At 41.0% G+C, this 23,327-nt stretch overlaps 1 protein-coding gene across 1 annotated transcript in view; it reads left to right on the top strand.

Moving 5' to 3' along the window:
- Positions 1–23,327, top strand: part of ptprn2 (protein tyrosine phosphatase receptor type N2) — a 126,133-nt gene that overhangs the window by 30,391 nt on the left and 72,415 nt on the right. The window contains exons 4-10 of the mRNA XM_051410947.1: positions 818–1,062; positions 3,338–3,791; positions 3,943–4,239; positions 4,505–4,545; positions 5,058–5,482; positions 8,358–8,444; positions 15,438–15,517. Coding sequence (XP_051266907.1) covers positions 818–1,062; positions 3,338–3,791; positions 3,943–4,239; positions 4,505–4,545; positions 5,058–5,482; positions 8,358–8,444; positions 15,438–15,517 — 1,629 coding nt within the window. The remainder of the gene's footprint in view (positions 1–817; positions 1,063–3,337; positions 3,792–3,942; positions 4,240–4,504; positions 4,546–5,057; positions 5,483–8,357; positions 8,445–15,437; positions 15,518–23,327) is intronic.

Here is a 23,327-nt window from a genome sequence, read left to right as displayed (position 1 = left end):
GTGTGTGTGTGTGTGTGTGTGTACATGTGTCCATATGTGTGTGAATGTGTAGTCATGGCTTCCTTTTAGTGTGTCGTCATTTGAGCCCTCCTCTGCTCTACCATTCTGATTCATCTTTGCTGTTTTGTTTACCCTGTAAAGCTGAGAGAACTATGAACAGTCTTCCCAAAGTAGAGCACATTCATACTGTACATTCACTATTTACATGAATAAAATAAATAAAAGAACATTTCCAACCATATTTTGTTATTACGTAATATTAGTCTTAGGATAAAGGTCAGTTTATCCCATTGACAATTGTATACCAGTCATCATTCGTTGGAGGGTTTGCCTTTTAAAGAGATATCCCATAGGTTTGTCAACCTGTATGTCAAATATTTTCATTTCATCTCTTGAGCAATGACAGTCAATAATATATGAAAAAATAAAATAAAAGCCCAGAAATTACGAAAATGTTGAGTAATTTTGTCTCTTGGAACAATTTTGAAGTCATAACAATCAGTCAATACCAGAACTCTGGCCATTAACTTGATTTGGTAGTTGGTTTTCCCATATATTATTCCAGTCATCCTCCGTTATCTCCAGTTTAGATTCTCTCTCCTATCTCCTAGTTTGTCATTAGTTTCGTATTCTATTGTATAATCACAATATTAGAGGTTTGTTGTCTTTAATCCTATATGCATCAATGAATATGTTGGTTTGCTACGTTTAATTACTTTACCAATGCATTGTGTGACCTGGAGATATCTGCAGAAATCTTCGTTTTTCAAGGTCATATTGATCCGAGAGGTGTTTAAAAAGACCCCTTTGTTTCCAGGTTTGACATGGCAGGATGACATCACTCAGCAGGTCATTTCTAGAGAGCTCTCCAAACTGAGGAACGTCCCTCTCCGCCATCAGGCCGCGCCTCCAAGCCTGAGCAGTTCCAGAGACAGGAAACTGAGGCCTGCGCAGGCCGAGCTGAACAGAAACCTTCAGCAGTACCTGACAGGGCTGGGTTTCCTGCCACACTCTGAGGTTGATGGACAACCAGGAGTCCAACGAGGGGAAGGCAGCAATCAGGTAAGAGTCTTGTACACTCTAGACTTGTGGCAGTAGCTGACATTGGAGGGGATTGGACAGGTGTACAGAAGAAGGTGAATAGAAGAATTTGGGGTACCCCACAGATTTTACACGTGAAGTTCAGTTTACGTTTCATGAGGAGTACTAATGTCTTTTGTGGCTCTGGAAGCAGCTTTCTAAAGTAAAAAATAATAACCCCATTGATGTCATCAGGGTTATCTCAGTTTGGGATTGATACTTTTTTACCAAATAGCCACTTATGAAGTCTATGGTATTTTCGGTGCTTTATCTTTATTAAACTAAAAGATTAAAAGTCAAGATATCTAACTTTTAAAATCTGAACTTTAAGGAAGTGACATATTATATTGGCTCCTTTAGAAACTTACTGTTTATGCCATAATGCCATAACTGCTTGTCTATAGATATAGCATTTAGGTCCAGGGTTCTGGCTAGAAATATGGGTCCACAAAGTAAACAAAAGAAAACATGTTTTCCTTGACTAAATTATGGAAGGGCCTCTTCCTATTCCTTTTGATAAAGAGTCAGTATGTCTTTTGCGGGGGTCACCCTCTTGTCCCTGCACCGCTTTTGTTTCTCGCTTTCTGTCTTCTCCTCCCTCTCCCACTGAGCAGGGACCCTTTTACACAAAGATCTTCCATCACTCTTTACATTATTCAACCCTCATATTTAGGGTGGAACCCCAGCTTTGTGTAAAATGTGCTCTGCATCCTTCATAGCCGAGCCGCTTCCTGCTGCTGTGTCAGTGCAGCCATAATGCAAAGTTGAAGAGTTCAGGACCTTCCTTATTGATGAGATGAGGTCCTTTGTTGTGTAGTGTGATGGAAAAAAGCAAACATAGTTAGCATGAATGGCGGAGCACCCCCGTCTCGCTGTGCTAATGCCATTATGGCCTCTCAGTATGCCGGGTTTGGAAAGACTGACATTTTCTCTATATACATTTGAAGGACAGAAAATGGCACCAAGGGAGATAGCTAGTATTAGTGCAGCAGCGACATGGATAATAATGCTGCTCAGTGGATCGGATATACTGTCTGCTGAATTGAAGCGTGGGCCCTTATGATTCAGACGAGAAGAATGATTTCTCTTCCTCACAGAGAGAAGAAAGGACAAAATCACACATTTTGGTGCCAATATTAATGCCAATTACAATGCCAAATGGCTAAAAGACGCATTGTAATGTAAACACATAATTCATCATGTGTCAAAATTGAACTCGCATAGCTAACTCTGAAATCAGATGACTCATATTTTTTTCCTTTTTAGATAAGGGGTTGCTGCTACTTCTCTGACAGAAGTGATGTGCTTTTAAAGTTTGTTGTGTGTTGTGGAAATGCATGAAATTACTCTTTGAGTGACACTATCTCATCTATGATTTCCATAATGTAATTTCCAGGGGCAGTTGTCTTTGATCTAGAAACCCTATTCATATCCTGTCCTGTCTAGTCGAGCCCAGGTTGCTTCTCTTTTTATACTAAAGCCTGTCACAACAATGCTGACCCAGCACAACCCATCTAATGTTCTCTTGGGAAGAAACTAGCTGGAGCTAGGCTGAAGATTAATCATATGAATGTTGTCACTTTAGCTTTACAGAAATAAACAAAACTAAGAATCTATAGCCATGCTAGCATGCTTTTACCCTAAATCCTAACGTGTTTACAGTGACAAAACTAACATGTGGAAGTTCACTTTAACAGGTATAATGTTAACCATGCATTTGAGGCTGATGGGAGTGTCATTCATTTTGCAGGTATTTGGTCACAAATAACAAATAAATACTTTGGCATAGGAGGTTTATATACATAGCTAAGAAAGAAGAGTTATTATAATTCATGAATGGCAATCCATCCAACAGTTGTAACCACACCTCATGTTGGCACTAGAGGAAAAGTCTGGATGTCACCAAATTCATTAGGAGACATCCTCCAAGCACTTTGAACGTCTGTACAAAATGTCATGGTAATCAATTCTGTAGTTGTTGAGATATATGACTATCAACCAAATAAGTCAACCTCAGGGTGGCGCTGAAAGAAAAGTTATCAGAGTCAATTCATCCTGTCAGGGACCATGAATGTCTGTAATTTAATGGCAATCCATTCAATAGTTGTGGAGATATTTCAGACCGGATCAAAGTGGTGGATCGATCGTTAGACCTTTAGCCATCCCTAGAGCCACACCACTAGCTAGCATGGCTATAAATGATGTGTGACATATTAACAATGCTTTAAACGTGCTAAATTGGCATTTTGTGTTGTAGAATGGAGACATCAAGTCTAATCCTCATTTGGAGCCCGGCCGGGCAAAACCCCAGCAGGGCTGGAAGGAGACCACTCTCTACAGCGTTCATAAAGGAGACGGCCAACCTCCTGTCACCAAAGTCTTCACCCAGAGTGGAGAGGGCAGACACCCCAAGCTCAGTTCAAGCTACTCTAACCGGGACCCAGGAAGGAGCAAACCGCTGTCCAGCCAGCTGGAACGGCTTCTTGCTGAGGTACCGAGCGTGCAGCAGGGCGCCCCAGGTGGCAAGGATGCGTGGCCCAAAGGAAAGCTCCACTACCTCAGCTACATCCGGCCAGCTCAGAGTGACCACACAGAGCCGCAGTCTCAGGTGGCTTTTGGCTCCAAATCCCAAAGGCCTAATCTAGATAGACTTCTGCTCAAGGCCGGCTCACACCGACTGACTGCCAAAGAGCCTCTTAGTGTCGTGGATGGTAAAATCTGCTTTTTTATAGATATTACACACTCTGACTTCTATATTTGCACCACAATATGCCTTTTTAAATTTTTTTATTTAGTTTGCTTGCTTTTTAGGATTTAGTCTTAGTATGATTGTGGGTTGTCACTCTTCTCTTTCCTCTCCAGAGCGATTCATCCAGAATATGGTGAACCAGCTGGGAAGGCACAGCATCAACATGGAGGCTTTGATGGACAAAGACCTAGACCAGCTGGCTGAGGTCATCACAGGAACCCTGCAGGAGGTGCATAAGGAGCGGCCAGTGGTTGGGGCCCAGCCAGGACCAGGAGCCGCTGACTCCAGGGGGGACAAGGAGGCCAACAGGGAGCCACTGGCAGCCATGCAACTGAATCAAGACCAGGACCTGAAATCAGACAAAGGGCAGGATCTAAACCAGAAAGACAAACTGAGAATGAAACAGCAAGGTGTGTGTTTCTTTTGTAGAGAAAGAGAATAGAAGCTGGCAACATTTGGAGTACTTATGTGTTTATTTTCTGTCATAGATATAAGACTATGAGGCATTCTAAAATTATAAAAGCTTTAATAATGCTTTGTTTGTATGTTCATCATAGAAAATGTTGCCAAATGTATTTTTGAGTCTTTCATTTTGAGTCATAACTGTTTTTTCTTTGCCAAATACAAAAGAGAACTTTCACACAATCTGCTCACATACATTGTGTTTGTTTCCAGGCCAACAAGTAGATGGAGCAGACAAAGAGCCTGTTGACAAGGTGAATTTAAAATTACTCTGCTCAACCAACAAATTGGTTTCTCAGGGAACGAGGCACGTCCAAACTTACACTTTATTCACTTTTGAATGCTACTTCAAATGGGGATGATTTGAAAGTTGGGCAGACTAGCATTTACTGTTGAATTATTAGAACTTGAAAGCAAACCCGCAACTGTGGGAGCTTTAAAAGCGATTTGAAATAAAATAAATTTGATGCAGTGAATCTTTTGTTTAACTTTTAGTAAGTAAGTGAAGCTACTGAATGCACCCTTTAATAATAGGAAAAAGGATGTCATTAGACCTTGGATTCTCACTCAGACATAGAAACTCCAGTGAATGAACACAAACTCATACCTTTTCAATGATTGACATCTAATAGAATTTGACTATTCATTAATTTTTACTCAGAACTTAATAAACTCTCTTTGAAAAGTGAAGTAAAAGTAATATATAGGTAAAATTAATTAGAAAATGCCTTCACTATTCTAAAGAGAAATATCTGATTCAACACAGCATGCAGCCTTCTTCTCCAAGTTGCTGGACTACCTCAACCTGGAGCCCTTCGGTGATGCTCCGGAGGTCAACATTGGGCCTCCGGCTCCCCTCCAGAAAATGGTTGGGCTGGAAAGCGTCCAAAGCCGAACGACGCAGGGGCAAGCTCCTGTCCCCCACCGTTGGGAGGAGAAGACCATTGTCGTGCCAGCAAAGGAAGGCTCCACTCTTCGTTTAACCGGGGGTGCAGAGGGGCCTGATGCTCAGGTGGCCTCAGAGATCCAGAGGTGGATGCAGGGGCATCAGGCCCAAGTGGGGAAGAAGCAGCTGGAGGAGCCTCAGAAGAAGGACATGAGAGTCAAAACTCAGCTGGTCCACGTGGGGGTGAAGGAGTTTTCCAGCAGAGGGAAGGACAGACACTTTGGCTACATCATCACCGGCTCAGAGTGAGTATGATTCAGATATACAATAAAACGTATTGATATTAGAATGATCAGATTGTTATATCACCTCTATCGGAATCAATATTTTTGTGGCCAAGAAATGTCACACAGACAGTATGAGGAAGGACTTGGTGCTTCACATTGAAGAATTACAGCAGGTAGGTGTATAGTAGGTGTATTTGTGTATTATAAATAATACATACAAAAAAATTCATTAAGGTTAAATCAAGAGTGATCTGACTAGTAGTCATGAATGATCAGATGCCTTTTATTAGGAGTTTTAGGCTTTTTATTCTGTTACTATTTGTGTTATGTGTTGTTTGGTCTGTGTTCTCCCTCTAGAAACAGGTGTTACAAACTAGTTCGACTGCAAATGGTTTAAAGATAAACACTTATCAAATAAAATGATGAGTGAAGTATGAAAAAGAGAGACTTGCTGTGGCAGCTGTCCATGGCACCATTATAGACGTAGAGTTATAGTAACTGTAGCTTTACATTATACTGTTGACAACAATGCAGACACTTACAACAGACTGAACTACTGTTGGTCTATAACCTCTTTAACCTTTAGTCAGTGTCCTTGAAAACTTGCCAGCAAAAAGCTTCACCAACAACCTTGTAAAAGCTACTCTCTCATTCTTAAGTGGTTATTATCAGCTGACTTGATGGTGTAGCTCACAGCTTCATATTATAGTTTATTGCTCCACTCACCAGTTGTCAGCTGCACTGTTGTACGTGTTTCAAGGCAGACTCATTTTACATACCTTAATACCGAGCATATGTCTGCTTTGTTCGGTTACTTAAAACTCCCTTTAAGAGACGCAATTTCTGTCAAAACCTCCCACGTATTCACGTCTTTATGGAAAAGAATACTGTACTTTGAAATCCTTAGTGTGTGCTGCACCTGATTACAATAGCAGGGATGATAAATCCCTCAGTGTGTGGGTATTACTGTGCCATATTACAGCTTTAATGATGATACTTTGTCAGGGAGGGTAGCCAAGTTCTCCCTTTCTCTCTCCTTCGCTCTCACCTCTCAGTCAGCTCAGCCTGAGCAAAGATAAGTTCCTATCGACTGTGTCTTCCCCCGTGGCCCTCTCTCAAATCCCTTTATGGCGTTATCAAGTCCGGTGTCAGTGGGTTGTCCTTCACCTGTTCAACAGACGTAGGCTCATAAAGGTCCGATGGGCGCAATCTTTGTCACCTTATTGCCACACATATAGAAACGCAGATTAAGACATAAACACACAATATGGTTGATTATGTGGCAGGGGAAAGAAACAGGTCACCTTCCGAATGAAATATCTTCCCCCCCTCCTCCTCAGCCCACTGAGCGGACACCTATAGTTGGTCTATAGAGGTGTCTGCATTTGCTGCAGACCTCATGATTGCACGGTTGTTATCCCCAGCTCCTTCGCACCCTGCAGTGAGGCTACGCAAACCTGCTTATCTGACAGCTCCTGACATTGTGGTGGTGGTAGTGGGGGGTTTAGGGAATAGGGAGGGGAGGTGTGTGGAGGATGGGGAAGTGGAAAGGTATGGATAGAAGAGAAAGAGACAGAGAGAGAAACCCAAGGGGAAAAGTGCTAGCATCAACAACCAAGTCACTCCTGGAGCTCTCCAGTTGCTAGAATTACCGCAGAGGGATGCAAACGTGTCTGGAATTGCTTCGGCGAATCTTTAACTTTCAAAACCCTTCAAAAAGTGGAGAAAAAAGAGCCACCCACTCTCTCTCAAAGGTGGAGTGAATCAGCCGCTCATGCACAGTACACTGTTCTGTGTTGTGTTAGAAAAAAAACAAAACTGCTGTATTGTGATGTCAAATGCAGGCCGAACAAAACAATATCTCAGCATAATTTTCTACTCAAACTACTGATTGTAAATATTTAACTTGAGAGGATGGTGAATATCTGCAAAAAAAAAAAAGAACACATATAACTGATAATGCACTCAGTACCCAGCACTGCATGGAATTGGTTCCCACTTCATTTCACATTTCTTTGCTATGGAGTGGGAACAAAATTCGAACAATGTCTCAGTATGATCCATGACTTTTTGGTGCATGTCACCTTGCAGTCACTTGGCAGTCTCAGTGATTCCAGGTTAAGCTGTCAGCAATAAAGTAGCTTTCTGTGCGTGTGTGTGTGTGTGTGTGTGTGTGTGTGTGTGTGTGTGTATGCCCTTCTCATTTCCTCCATCCAGCGCGTTGGCCTGCAGATTGCCTTTGTTTGGTCTATTTCCTTGGCGATTTACTCTCTGAGTGAGAGAGCAGCCACGGACTGAGCTGAGATGAGGCATGGCTTTATCAGACCACCATTACACTTCACCTCCATTCCATTTGCACCTTATTATTCTCATCTCACCGTGAGGGAGCGTGCGCGGCCTGCGTGTTTGTGTACTTTGTGTTATCATGTTTTACTTTGAGCGTACGTGCGCTGGGAGAAAGAAAGCGAATGTGGGCGAAGAAAAAGAAAGATGAGAGAAGGAAAGGGGGAGAAAGGCGCGTCCATATGATACAGCCATTACACCTCATGCAGGTTCTATTTGCACCTTATTGTTTGTCTCATTGCTGGAAAAAAGCAGGTGATTTACCAAGCCTGAAGAGGCAGCTGATCCCTTTTCCCTTGGCACGACTCTTTGTGTGTGTTTGTTTGTGTGTGCGTGCCTGTGTGTCTGTCTACGAGTGTGTACATGTGTGCAGTACATCCATTCAGACAACCGTAGCTTATGCTTGTGTGCAATGACCCATTTGTGGGTATGAATTGTGGCAGCATCTCCCTAAAAAGATAGCATTTTAATGGCTGAATAGTTGCGTGTAGCTTGTATGGGTATGGTCCTCCAAACATGACGCCCAGCTGTCTGTGTGTTTCTCTCCCAGCTCCCTTACTGCGGACCAGGGCTCGGACCTGATGGAGCGGCTGACGCAGAGGGTGAACCTCCACGCCACGGACCTCACCCAGCTCTCGTATGTACAGACACAAAGATCCCGTACGCACCCACATTGTCACAAATTATGATTTAGCCTGCAGTTTAATAAAGGATAATTGGACACTTTTAAAGCATTTGAAACGGTTTTGTTTTGCGCTTTTGAGCTCCAAGAAACGGAGTGAAGGTTGTCCAGACGCTGCAAGGACTGTTTGTGTGGAAATGCTGTGCCACACTGCCTGAGACTGTAGGCGTTTGTTGTTTTTCTGACCTTTTGGAATGTTTGACTTCTCGCAGGGAGAGAAATCAGGCCTAATTACCTCCAGACACATACTGATGTCTCTATTGTATTCAAAACACTGCCTCGCCACTATTGTCACTGTACGCCTTGTCAAAAAGAGAGCAGTCAAGCCATCAAACGATTCTCAGTTAGAGGCAAAGAGAGAAAGGGAGAGAAAGGGAAGCAGCGGTGGATCGAGAGCTGGAAATAGAGAAAGTTGTCCAGCAGGAGGCGGTTAATATATTAATGAGCGGGCGAACTGTCCTTGAACCTAGGCTGGTTTGTGCTTGTACCGTGGTTCTGCTGTACATTTGGTGTCAGACCATGTAGGAGGCAGAGGAGATGTGTTCGCCTAAGATCTGACAAGCCTTTCAAGACGCTCCTACAGGAGAAGTGAAGTCTGGGTGGTTCAGTAACACCCGCAGCATATGAACACCAAAGCCGGTGCACTGCAGACTGCGGCTGCACTGTAACTGTAGATACAGAGTATTCTAGCTCGGATAATAGCTACTGAGAGGGAAAACTGTCTGACAGTACTCTGTAGTCTAGTGTTCAACATTGAAAATACACACTGTGACCTCAAAATCAATGCAACCAAGGAGGCGTTATGTTCTCCGCCTTTAAATTCAAGCTTTGGGTTTAGTTTTGATAAGCAGGAACACCAGGAAATGTCATTGTGCCGGCACTGATTGAGTTAATCTTGTTATTACACCTGTCATTTCATATCACTCAGAATCAGCTCCTGATGCACATAATGACTGATGTCGTTATCTGGATGGTGATGGATAACCAGTGACTTTATTGCACTGTACAATCATTCAGGGATGAAAGAAGTACTCAGATCCATAAAAGTAATAGCACAACAACAGTTCATTACAATTACAGGTCATGCATTCAAGGTTTGGAGGTGGTAAGTATTAAAAGTAAAAGCACAAGACACCTTTTAGAGCAGTATACATTTACTCTATATTATATTATTGGCATGTAATTACTGGTTATTATCATAGTTAATGAAAATTGCTTTCATTGGAATCTTATCATGACAATATAAACATACTGTGTTTTGTTACCATTATACAAGATTAAATTAAGATTCTGAGCAAATTTTAACTGAATTTAATTTAATTATTTCATGTAATTTTGCATACATTTGCATATATTACACAGAAAAAACACTGTTATTAATATCATGATATTGATTCCAGCCACATCACCAAGCCTGACTGATCTGCATTAATGGTTTCCAAACTGTGTGGCATGCCTCCCCAGGGGCGAATTTTGACACAGTTTTGGCTCCTTCTCCTTCATAACTGAGTCAAATCTAAACACAGAGACGTAATACACATATTTTTAGATTTAGTGTTACTCATGGTTTTCGAGGATATTTCAACTTTGATGTCCATTGCGAATAAATCTGCTTATAATAACTCCAGAACTTGCCTTAGAATCATCATGTTTTTAAGTTTTCTTCAGTATCAAAGTACTCCAGTGATAGTTGTGTGTACATCCATGGCCACATTGCAGACAGGAACTGCTAACAGCCAATTCGGCATACTTTTAATGGTGCCAATTTGCCCGAATTGTTGTTGTCTTAAGTCCGGTGGGGGGCCTGCAGTGTCATGGGCAAAAGAAGTGAACAGGAAGACACAAACAGTATCAGCCATGGCAAAGCAAGAGAGAGAAACAACAACAACAAACAGGATAGAAATACAGAAAAGTTTAAGTAAGGTAAACAGTAGGTGAGCAAAACTAGATTTTCTCAATGTGTAAGATTATAGGAGAAAGAAGAAAAAAGAAAAAAAGGTGCATTAACAATAATAACAATAATGAGGAGTGAGAGAAAAGATAAAAAATGAAATAAAAAGGCTCCTAGGGGGCATCAGTGGTTGGTGTCAGGGTGGAACCGTTATGGGGCATAACAACTGGGTCAGTCCAGAATTTTATTTATTTATTAATTTATAATTTATTCTCCTTGTCTTTTATACATTTATTTATCTATTTTTGGTTTCATTCTTGTTTGTTGTTTTTTCTTCATCCTTTCATCCTTGTTTTCTTTGCTTCCTCCTGCTTTAGGCCACATAGTTACATCTAACAAATCATCATATTTTAGGAGCAGATGTGTTATGTGTGTAAAATCTGAATCCTTAACGAAGCTATAGTTGCCAGATACATGTAGCGGACTAAAACCTGGAGTATATTCCTTTTACATAAAAAGTAACATAAAATTGGAATATTCTAGATAGGTAGATAGATAGGTAGATACTTTATTTATCCTGAGGGAAATTCAAGTGCAATACTTCAGTAAATGTACTTTTCTTTTCTCCACCGCTGCATATATGCTTGATCACAGTGCATTAAAGCTGTTAAGCCAGTGTAAAAGCCACAGACAGATGCCTCAAATGAAGCTTCCACACCACATTACACCTCATATTGATAAAAGTATTCTATACAGAAGACAAATACAGAAAATGTCCTCTTTGTTGAGCTTGTTTATCATTTTACCTTTTACAAAGTAATGAAAGCGCACTCGTGTAGAAACCGAGACAGAGGACGTGACGCAAACCCATTGTGCCTCTTGCTGTGTGGCCACGGCAGGTGAGTGTTTGAAAGCCCCTGTCTGAATATGAGTACGAGCGCTGGGTCAGAGCACACCGCCCTGCCTCAGGGGCTGCTCGCTTCTCGCTCGCTCTGATGAGCCCTGATAGGAAGACTGGAGAAGAGATACTCAAATATGACAACAGGCGAGGCAGAGGAGAATTTCAGACAGAGTATATGAGAAGAGGAGGCTGAAGGTTTCGATGTTGTTGAGATTTTCAGCCGCTGCGCACAATTATGTTCGAGCCTGCTACTACAGTAATCAGCACAGAATATTCCCTTTTCAAAGGAGATTTGAAATAGTGGTTTTGGATGATGATGGGTTGGGTATGATATGTGCCTTTTTTAGATGACGTAAGTGTTTTACTCGTCAGAAACACTAGGGGGAGTGGGATACACACTCACAAGTCCATCCTCACACACAGTCTGTGCAGGCACACACACACACACACACACACACACACACACACACACACACACACACACACACACACACACACACACCCTGCCAATATCCCACCAACCAGTCTGCACATACGCACTCATCATGTCCCAGCAGCAGAGCTAATATGAAGTCCAAGCTTACACATCCGATAACACAGGAGACAGTGTGAAGTCCTCCAGATAACTTATCTGTCTTAACTTCACCTCCCAACTTTGGTAGTGTTTTTCCCCTACTATATTTAAATAGGGTTTGTGTGGCTTGGAGAAAAAAAATCCCGTCAGTTCAATTTGAGATGCATTGAGATCTCTGGCAGAATACATTCAGGCAGGTAGAATGGAGGCAGGGGTAAAGATTGTGGAAATATTGACATTTACGAGAGCAAACAGAGCCCAGGTGAAGGCATTAGAGAAGGACATATTTCTTTTAGAGCCGTGTGTGGTGTGTGTGTGTATGTGTGTATGTGTGTATGTGTGTGATCATGTTCACAAATGCATCTGTGCATGGTTGGGCCCGTCTGTCTGGCAGTATCGGCTCATATATTGCCCCTGGCCGAGTGAGTGTAGCTGCTTCTGTAGCAGGCTGACTGATGGTGAGTGGGTCTGGGTCACGGCACTCTGGCAGTCTGATGAATCTCCCTCTCTGTCGTACACTCTGCAGAAGTACACTAAAAATGTATGTACACTTTCTAGGGCTTAACTATTAAGACATGATGATGTACTGTAATGGCTTAGTGATTTAGAGCTGATGGAAAGATGGCACAAGTAGACATCTCAACTCGCCGTGTGTGTTCATGCATCTACCACACAAAATATCTCAGAGGCCGCTGTCACATACTGATTTTTTCATTGTTATTATAAATAGAAAGATTATAGCAACTTTAAGGAGCTTAAACTTAAACAAAACATTGTAGCTAAAACACACTGCTAAGCACTAAACGGCAGACAGACACAGTAAGCGACTCGCTGCTGAACAAAGTGGATAATTTAGCTGCTCAAGAGAAAGATGTTTCATTAGGGGTTGGTGGAGACCAAAATCGGAGTCAAAAGAAAGTCAATATTGGAAAAGCTGGACTCCAAATGAATGATACATTTGCGCATTTGTAAACTTTTTGTATAAATAAGCAACTGTTTGCTAACAACTAACAACTTGATACGGTGGTACTGGTGGAGATACTGTATGTGTTGTGTTTACAGTTTCTGCTGCCCCCTAAGTGAAAAAAATCTGTTTAGGTTTAACTACATATATATCCCTAATTTTCTCTATATATTTTTAAATGCATGCTTTTAGTTTTATGTTGATGTGTTCCAGGCAGACATTGTTTCCATTCATTTCTGTGTATGAAGATCTATTAGCAGACACACGTTGTTATAGTTCACCTTACATCCATTTTTTTTTTTGGTTTAACTTGAGTTGAATTAATCATTGTAAGACAGTGAAGTAAAAAGTATTCGCACCTTTTTACCATCTAACAATAATGTAACAAAATGTTAAGCAGGATTTAAGCAATTGCTAGTTGATCAAAATTGATGGAAGTTTATGGCTACCTGCAATGTCTGAAATCTCAAACAAAGCAGCTTGTTGAAATTAGCTAGTCAGCAGTAAATGAGCTAAACGTGCAAAAACACGTGTCTTTTATCGAAGATTATGTCAACCTGTTTCAAACACAAATTGTTTAAACAAATGTCCACAAATGGGTGTGTTTTTTCAAAAAATAAGGGTTCCTTAGAATCAAGAAAAATAAAACCAGATTCTACAAAAATTGTTCAAACAAGCTGATTTGTATTGGAGACAGGTTGAAATTTATTGACCTCAATGGGAGATGTTTCATGTTTTAAGAAAATGAGGCATTTGGGACTGAATAAAAGACTAAAAGTGCTTGATAAGATGCAGATTCTCGCAGTGTGGATCTCATTGCTTAGTTCTGGCATTTTAAAATTGTCACTAAATGCCCTGTTTGGATTTTTCTAGAACTTGAGAAAGTGATGCATCTGACTCCATGCCATGTGTTCATCATCAGTAGCTCAGACTGTATCACAGATTTAATTTGGATTTTGACAAAACTTGTGAGTGAAATGATCTCACTGCTACATTCCAGCATTCAGAATTACACTGATTGGCCCATTGGGGAACTACAATTACAGCTCAAAACAAGATGCCATATTTGTTACTGATTGGCCCCGACAGGGTCTTTTCCATTTGTGCGGGATGACATGCTTATTGTTGCCTTGTTGAAACCTGTTTTGAAAGAAAACCCTCCTCAGGACTATGAAGTCACTGTTCATTTGTTCTTTCAGCCACCAAAAAAGCTCTCTTTTGAGCTTCTTACAAAATTTGTTTTCATTAGGGATTTTAGGAGGTTACAGTAGACATGAGTATGATTTTGTTTCTTGACACATTGCTTCAACATACACAGTTTTTCCTGACCACTGCTGGGAGTTCTTACAGAGTCTAGTGGGGTTGTTAGATTTTATTTCATGGCCAACCTCAGGGACCTTAAATATTTATTGTGCTCCAGGGAGAGAAATCTGTTGCTGACTCCTGACCAGACAGAGAAGAATATAGGCACAGGGAGTACAGAGAGGTTACTGTAGGTGAAAAGAAAACAAGTTGCTCAACTGATGACTGCACTTTGGTTTTTGGCCAAATTCAAACAAAAAAAGGAAAAGAGAATTCATAATCATTCAAACTTCTTCCAGAAATACAGCATCTCATACTTTACAGCTTCTCTTTACATCATTCACACCTTTTATTTTTTACTTTCTGTCAATTTCTGCATTGAATGTAGAGTTATACCGTTATACCTTAAAGCACTAGTTCGACAATTTGGGAAATGCACTTTTTTCCTTGTTTCCAAGAATTAGATGAGAAGATTAAGCAACTCTCTTATCTGTTCAGTGAATATGAACAGCCGGTTAGCTTAACTTAGCACAAAGACTGGAAACATGGGAAGCCTGGCTCTGTTCTACCCACACCTCTGATGCTGCAATCACATGGATTCAGGTAGACGGCAGACGGACAACACCTTCTGGACAGCACGGGAAAAACAGATAAGCAGTTGGATGGAATGACAGGGTGGCATAATGAAATACACATGACAATCTGTTGCGATGGTGATGTTGTGTTGTTCAAAAAAGAATAAAATAATCATTATAATTATTTATTATTATTATTAATAATAATAATAATAATAATAATAATAATATTTAATATATTTAGTGTACATTGTTTTATGCAATTATTTTATTATTAGCTTATGATTTTGTGAGGAAGCTGAGTATCCAGTTGTAAATTCCAGCACGGAGGACAGACAACTTCTAATTCTACCGTCCTGTCCTTCTCCACTAAAATGATATCCAGTTTGCCGTCATCCGTCTGCCTAAATGTATGTAAATGAAGCATAAAGCTAACCAATTAACACATTACATCTTCTTTATTTAATCTAGTGTTTTACAGGGGGTATAGAGGGAAGATAATAACATAGTGTGAAGTGAAACAACTTCTTTGTAGACCAGCTGTCTCCAAGAAGGAGTCATCACAACTGTTTCCAGTCTTCGTGCTAAGCTAAGCTAACAGATACTTAACAGATATGAGAGTGATATCGATCTTCTCATCTAACTCTTAGCATAAAGGTAAATAAGCATATTTCCCAAATGTCAAACTATTCCTTTAAATATAACTGCTCATTGTGGTCTTTTGTTGCTGTTTTACTGCAGTGTCTTGGGTCCAGCATTGACCTTCAGAATTGGGCCCAACCCCAAGAACGTGACCACTGCAGATCTGGTTCAGGTTGCAGGTAAGAGCAAATCTTTTTTCTTATATCACCTATTGCAAAATGATCCTGTTGACAACCTTCATTGTGATTCATCTCATTTTCACTAGCCAGACCACTCTGTCACCGTCTGTGCTTCAGTAAATGAGAACACAGATTAGTCTCTCTAGATACAGTAGATAGGCTGGTGTTCATCTTGTTCAGACAAACCCCTGTCCCAAAGAAGATTATCAACAGTGTGCAGTGACAGATGACCATCAATTACTGAGATGATGAGTCTAGTGTGCACACTTCTCCTGTCTACACACACACATACACTCACATACACAGTGTACAGGAGATTTTATTTGGTCTTCTATTATGTCCAACAGTCTGACAGGTTGAAACAGGTTTGCACCAGCCAATCAGCTAGAGTGTATCCTCTTCTGTTTGTGTGTGCCTGCATGTATGCACTTGTTTGATGTAGACTGATGGAGAGCTGTCATCCACAGAAAGGAGGGTTGTCAGTATGCACTGCCTTCGCTCCCCTGTTCATTGTCTGCACTCCGATCTGCCGGGCGTTGGTGTCGGTATGTGCGTGTGATGTGTGTGTGATGTGTGTGTCGATGTCCTTGCTTTGGTCGGAAATGACTTTGAGAAGCACAGCAATACTCCCAACAGTCAATATCATCCAATATCACCCCACTGGAATCAACATGGTGGTGTTGTTATTGGCTGAAATGTGTTGCTGCTCCAGTTTTTCTGTGCAGCGACATTTTTTGGCACCAACTCGTTTCCTATTAGGGATGTGCTGGATGATGGCTGATGATACAGATTTACCGCAAGAAAGGTTGGGCCGTGGGTTGAGCTCTGGTTCATCGGTTTTGAGTGTGAGTTTTTGTACGTGTGCTTGCTGGATTACAGTGTGTATGTCTTCCTCACTGTCATCCCCTCCCTTTTTTTATGTTTGTTTAACAAAATCAAATCAAATTAGCAAATATTTAAGGTGCTGTAGATTTATCTCTTCAGCATGTTGGGTAATAATTATACTGTATCATAATATCCTGTCTTTTTTCTTTTTGTTTTTCATCCCTTTTTCTACTTCTTTTTTCTCTTTTTTTCTCCTCTCTTGTGTGACTGACTTTGATGAGGTGGCGTGTGGCGAGAACTAATGACAGGCATGAGCACGGCTGAAATGTCAGACCAAATGTTAAGTCAACATGATCATCAGCCTGACCCATATTGATGAATTATGAATACAGCCCACCTGAATAGTGATTTGTAAAAGGCGACAGAAGGAGCTTATCAAACTACTTATGGTTCGGATGCATCGCTGTTCAATCCCAAGTGACCATGGGTTGCAGCTCTGAAATGTATTAAAAATGTAAAAATGGTGCTCGGAGATAGCAGAGTGGTTAAATCCTCTGTCTTTGTGCCTCCACTGACCTTAGATCAAATCCTTTATTTCCTGTGCCCCCCCTCCTACCGTGTCTCTCCACCTCTCTATTTCCACCATAGTGTGAAGTGAAGTGGAATTCCCTGTGTCTCCCTGATATTAAAAACAATGTGAAGTGAATGCAGAAATTCTCCTTTTGGTGTTTCAAATCCCTTTTTAGCGAAACCAAATGTGCATGCATGACATTGAATTCAAGATTTCAATGGCATTGTGTTCAAAGTGCTTAGCAGGTTGTACAACAACAGCATGGTTTAAGGTATCTGAAAATCTAACTGACACCCACATGCAGTGGCCACCTGGGTAATCCTGGCTGACCATGGCCTTATGTGTGACTGTGCATAAATGACATGGCCTCTTAATGAACTCATCAAAACCCCTGCTGTATTCTGTCCTAAACCTGCTGCTGAGAGCTTGCACAGCATGCCGTCATTAAATTAAAAAAGTGTAGAATGCTGTTGAAAATATTCTTCTTTTTAGATGATTAGCATCTTACAAGAGCAGATGTCAAAGTGCTTCACAATAAGAGACAAAAAAGCAAATAAAAGACTTTTAGGAACGTTTAGGAGCTACAACCTCAAAAACAGAGTCTCCTTTTCTCCTGAGCCTGGAGCGAGGATCAACCAAAAAGCCCTGAGTAGATTTCTAAGCACAGGTGATGTAAGGCTTCTGTAGGTCTTTAATATAGGTTGGTACCTGCCCATGCAAAACCCTAAACATGATCATAAGATTTTTGAATCAATCTGAATTTGATGGGAAGCCAGTGTAAAGACATCCAAATTAGTGTCACAGGGTTCCATAAGATCTTTTGGTGGACTTTATAAAAAGCTTGACAGCAGCATTTTGTAAGCACTCCAGGGGAGTCTTGCTAAGGTGGTAAAAACCGAATCACAAAGGCAAAACGTGATGAAATAAATGTTTGACTAATCGTCTCCATTCAGCTAGGGGCACAATAGACCTGAGTTTAGCAAAGTTCCTCAGCTGGTAGAAACAGGAGCGAACCAGACCATTTTCATGCTGGTCAAGACTCAAAATGGTTCTATAGAAACACATACATTTAGCAGAAGAGGAAAGACAACCAAGACTTCCTATCATGTTTGAGACAAAGCCAGCTGGATCAGATATAAGAACTTTATTTTTGTTAGCATTTAGATGTAGAAAATGATCTGCCATCCAATTTTGTACAGCAGAAATTTGCTTATTAAAACAAGATGTATAATTATACATCGTCTGCATAGCAATAGTCTGAGATATATTTAAAATGTTTTGTCATATGCCCAAAATGTAAACAGAATCTGACCCAGGACAGAACTTTGGGGAACCCCACAAGACAATGTTTAAGTTTATGAGGCATAATTATGAACATTAATTGAGAAAGTATTGTCCAAAAGGCAAAAGAGAGAACAACTCCAAGGCTGATCTAGAGATACTCACCCACTGCCTGACCCTTCAACCAAGTTACGTTGGTCCGCAGTATCAAAAGCAATACTGAAATCCAGTTGTAACAATACAGAACATTCTCCTGCATCATTGTGGCGCACCAGATTATTTGAGACTCGTCTATGACAACTGTAAGCTGCATAGCAACCACTTTAGACTTTAGCCATTAAAGGTAACTTAGAGATAGACCTGTAGTTCTGGGGCAAAAAAATTGTTTTTTGAGAATAGGTTGAACCACAGTTTGCTTAAAATAAGCTGGGACATGACCAGATGTCAATGAGTTATTGATTATAAAGGACCTATAGAGCCAATGACATTTTTTAACAAAGAAGTGGATGCAATGTCAAGGAGACGAGAGGAGGTTTTCATATTACTAACCAGATTTGTGAACTCTTGTAGTGAGATTGGATGAAACCCTTCAAGGATTGGTGGCCATGGAAGGGCAAGATATTGGGGGGGAAAATGAGGGAAAGATGTTTGCTCGTATGTAATTTATCTTACCAACAAAGGAGAAGAGAAAGTTGTTGCGCTTATCAACTGAAAAACTTTGAAAACTAAATTTATTTTCAATTAATTTAAAAGTTCTTTTAAATACTGATAGTGAACTGAGTGGATTTCAACAAACGCTCAACTCTGTGACAGATTTGTTTAAAAGAGATGTACCCAGGTCCCAAGGTGATGTCTTCAAATTCCTTCCAATGTGATATATTTTGTATAACAGAGAAAAGAAATAAATTCTACCATTTAAGAAGTTGAAAGTACAAAATGTTCAGAACAGTTTGTCGATTATCAAAATTGTAGTTGATTCATTTTCCTGTTGACTAACGACTAACTGATTGTTTCAGCACTACTTGGGATATTGTATATTTACTGTTAGAGCTGCTACTAGCTATTATTTTCATTATTGATAATTCTCTTGATTATTTTCTCGATTAAAAGAATGATTGTTTGATCTGTAAAATGTCGAAAAGGAGCAAATGCCTGAGTTAAAGTTCTGAAAGCCCAAGGTGACGTGTTCACATGTTTCGTTTAGTCTGACCAACAGCCTAAAATCCCAAAATACTTTAAGATTTTATAAACAAAGAAAAGCAGCACATCTTCACATTTTAGCAGGTTGAATCAGCAAATATTTAACATTTATGCTTAATAAATGTATCAAACTATTTAATTAATGGTACTGTTGGAAAAGTACTTGTCCATGTTGTCCATTCACTGTAAATGGCTGAGGTTAGTTTTTATATACATATAAAAACTATAACATGTTATACTTGTACATACATACTGTACATGTTCATTCAGATGCAACAGTGTATTTAAACTTTACCACTGTTACCTTCACTGTACTCTGCAACGTCTGAATGAGGTTAATATGGCTCTGCTACATTCTGCTGTCCATCTATCTGTCCATCTATCTGCCCATCAGTTCTATTTGATGCGTTCAATAGACAAAGAATAGACAAAGAGACTCGGTTGAAAGGCATGGACAGTATAGAGGAGATTTGATAACTCATTGAAAAGCATCTTTTGGGCAGCAGGTTCTTAGCGGCTGTGTGGTGAAAGGCCTGCTGGGAGGTCTGACTGTATTAGTGGAGGTAGAGGCTCTTGTGTTCTGCTCAACTGGAAAACCGCAGGACAAAGACCAGCACTGCCTAATCCCTGCTCGGCTGCAAAACAAAAGAGAAAGCTGCTGCTTTATCAAAACTACAAGGCATTCTGTGTGTCCGTGTTTGTGTGCGCGTGTGCGGATGTGTGCATGTTTGTGTGTGTGATTTTTTTTTTTTTTTTTGCAGCTGTGTTCATGCTGTGCCAAGAAAATGATTTATTCAATATTTGATGAAGTGGCAACCAAGCTGTTAAAACCAATGTTGAAATGTGTTGTTTAGAACTCTTTTTTTAAACTACTTTTTTGCCTTCTTGCTTCCTCTCAATCTCGATGTGATTTCTAAACATGTAAATCACCTTCAGTTGGGGGAAATTGGATCTGCCAGAGTTGCCTTTTGCTTACTGTAAAGCAGCATTTTGTAACTGATGATGGATTTGATCCACTACCTGTTTCCACTTAAATGTTTGTGCACTACATGGTTAGTAGGTGGATTTATGTGTAGGATGAGTGTTTTTGCTTCATGAAGTGTCAATAATTATGTCCTGTCATTATTTATTTTATTGATAGTATAGATCATCCATCATCTCCTTTATTTTTTAGCTTCTTAATGAATGTTTTGGTTGTTATATAAAGTTATTTCATTAGTCAGCAGGTTCTGTAAGCGAAAATTGATGCCTGGTGACTCGGCCACTATCTACCAATTGTGGTCAAGGATGGCCAGGCCAAACGCCATGATGAGTGAGTGTATATGTGTGTGTTAAGAGAGGCTGGTAGGTGGTGGGTGGGAGCTGGGTGAGGACACTCCTATTGTCTTGGCTGTCACGGCTGGGCGACCCCGGAGCCCCTCGGAGGCCCCAAAGGCCCCAGAGGCCAGGCCACAGCAATGAGTCCGCAGGCCCCCAGGCCGTGAGAACCCCAGCCCTGGTCAATGAGCGCTGGGAGCCTGGGGACCCTGGGAGCAACTGGCTGGGCCATCTGGACCAGAGAGCAGAGACCCTGACACACGGCTGTCACCCGAGGGAGACACGCAGAGACGTGGACGTAGACAATGTCTGCCCCCATGTTTCTGCCTCTACTTCTGTCTATCTGCCTCTCTCTCTCTCTACACACACACACACACACACACATTCACTCACATGTAAGTGACAGCAGAAAGGAGATCGGGGGGGGAGTGAGAAGGAAAATGTTGGTGAGAAAATTCCTGTGTATTTTGGGTAGAAAGACAGTAGTCAGGTTTTCCTCTTAAATCTTAACCAAATATACATAAAATCGAATGCGAATTAATGTGCGTTTACATCCACTACTGTAATACAAATATTCGAGTCGGGTGTATCGAGATAAAGAGTTGGTGATGCTAATTCTCCGGTGAGGTCCCGTTAACCTATTGCAGAAGAAAATGGCCAAACAATATGATTAAAAAATCGCCAGTTGAACCTCAAATAAACAAAAAACATGTGGAAGACATGACGGAGACATGGCATGGTTGTTTCACGTATTAGTATAGAGGAACATCACAGTCTCTTTATTGCTCCACAGAAAACCGCTTCAGTTTTTCGTCTCTTCAGTGGTGCAGAAGCTTCAGTGGACGTTTAAATCACGTGCTTCATCTTTATGATTTATTCACTAAGTCTGTCTCCATTGCACTTTGTCGCATTTTGTTTTTATCCATACATCAACTTTTCCACCTCAGCCAAGCGTAAAAACTTTTTTGTTTTGTTATTTTATTTCCGGTGTTTCCACTCCTGTTTTTTTTTGTTGTTTTTTATCCACAAATTGAACATTTGCATAAAAACAGATGGATGGAAACGCACTTAATGAGAAGTTTGCCTTAAAGCCAAGAGGAGAGACTTTTGTGGGCAGATGTGAAATGTACCCAACCCACACTATGTCTATTGTTTTGTTCTAAAAACATAAGAGAGCCAGCCTAAATATAACTGGGTTTCTGTTCCATCTTACTCCATTCGTCTCTGTCTGTCTGTCTGTCTGTCTGTCTGATTCTGTCTGTCTGTCTATTCTCTCTTCTCTGTGGGAAGGCCTGGTACTCTCTCTGATCTGCTTGCAGGCACACACAAACACACTCTGTCTCTCTCTCACACACACACACACCACACACACACACACACACACACACACACACACACACACACACCCATGCAGACAACTCTAAAGTGAAAACATGGTAGCTGTGGCTGCATAATGGTGCTAGCTACCATTTGAGTGGTGAGTGGTAGTCTTTTCCAGCTGAGCAGATTAGCATAGATCTCCCACGCAGACAGAGTTGACCTTCACTCTGGCAAACACTTGTCAAAATGCCAACGATAATTACCTGCTCTCTTCGCAAACAGCACAATGGTTTATCCACCTGCATCTCAGGCGTGGAGGATGGATCTGTAGTGCTATAGTTGCCTGTTTTTGGACATACACTGTTTGTAAAGGTAATATAAGCTGCGGGGATTCCTATGTGACACATGTGTGTGTGGTTTCTGCTCGATATTGTAATATTTACCATTCAGAAGTCAGCAAGCCACCAGAGGCAAAAGAAATAAGTGTGAATTAAATTCTCTGAATGTTGCAACCGCTTTCAATATGCTCATGTCCAGACACAGTGTTCATACGGCTGAAATGAAATTAGTTTTGTCAGCATGGGTTTGCACGATCAAGAAACATGTCAAGAAAACTAGTTGTTTTTTTTAATACAACAGAGCTCTGTGGCGTCTGTGCCGGATGCCTGATTGTCTGTGTGTTCATGCCTTAACATCTGTATCAATGAGCGTAGAGGTCAAAAAAACAACCCGATTCCTCTCCCTCCTTCTTCCCCCCTCTTTCCCCCTCTTTCCCCCCTCTCTCCCTGGGCACTCTCCTCTCTCCTCCTCATCACTGACTGCCCTCTCTGGTTGAGTGCTTGAATGTGCTCAGTTCGGTGATCAAAGTCTTCCTCAGTCTCTTCTCCTCCGTCGCCCCTGGCTCTATGTATGTGTGTGTATGTGAGAAAGTGTGAGAAAGTGTGTGTGTCATCCAGCTACAAGCCCAGCTCTCAGTCGTCTAAACCGTCAGTCTCACTATCTTCTTTCAGTCTCAGTAGTACGCTGCCAGGCTTCCTTGCATCATCTTCCCGTCTGCTAGAAGGCACACATCACACACACACACACACACACACACACACACACACACACACACACACACACACACACACACACACACAAACATAAACCCACGATGACGCTTATTTGATATGACACGTCTCACTTTTCTGTCTTCCTTAACATTTATGCATTGTTGATCTCAGAAACTTCCGCTGTTGCAATAGGTAAACCACAATTTATTCACTCCACACATGCATGCATTTGTGTGTGGGTGTT

The sequence above is a fragment of the Dicentrarchus labrax genome, unplaced genomic scaffold (assembly GCF_905237075.1).
Source record: "Dicentrarchus labrax unplaced genomic scaffold, dlabrax2021, whole genome shotgun sequence".
Lineage (NCBI taxonomy): Eukaryota > Metazoa > Chordata > Actinopteri > Moronidae > Dicentrarchus > Dicentrarchus labrax.
The sequence above is the reverse complement of the archived record's forward strand: the minus strand, read 5'-3'. Positions and strand labels throughout refer to the sequence as shown.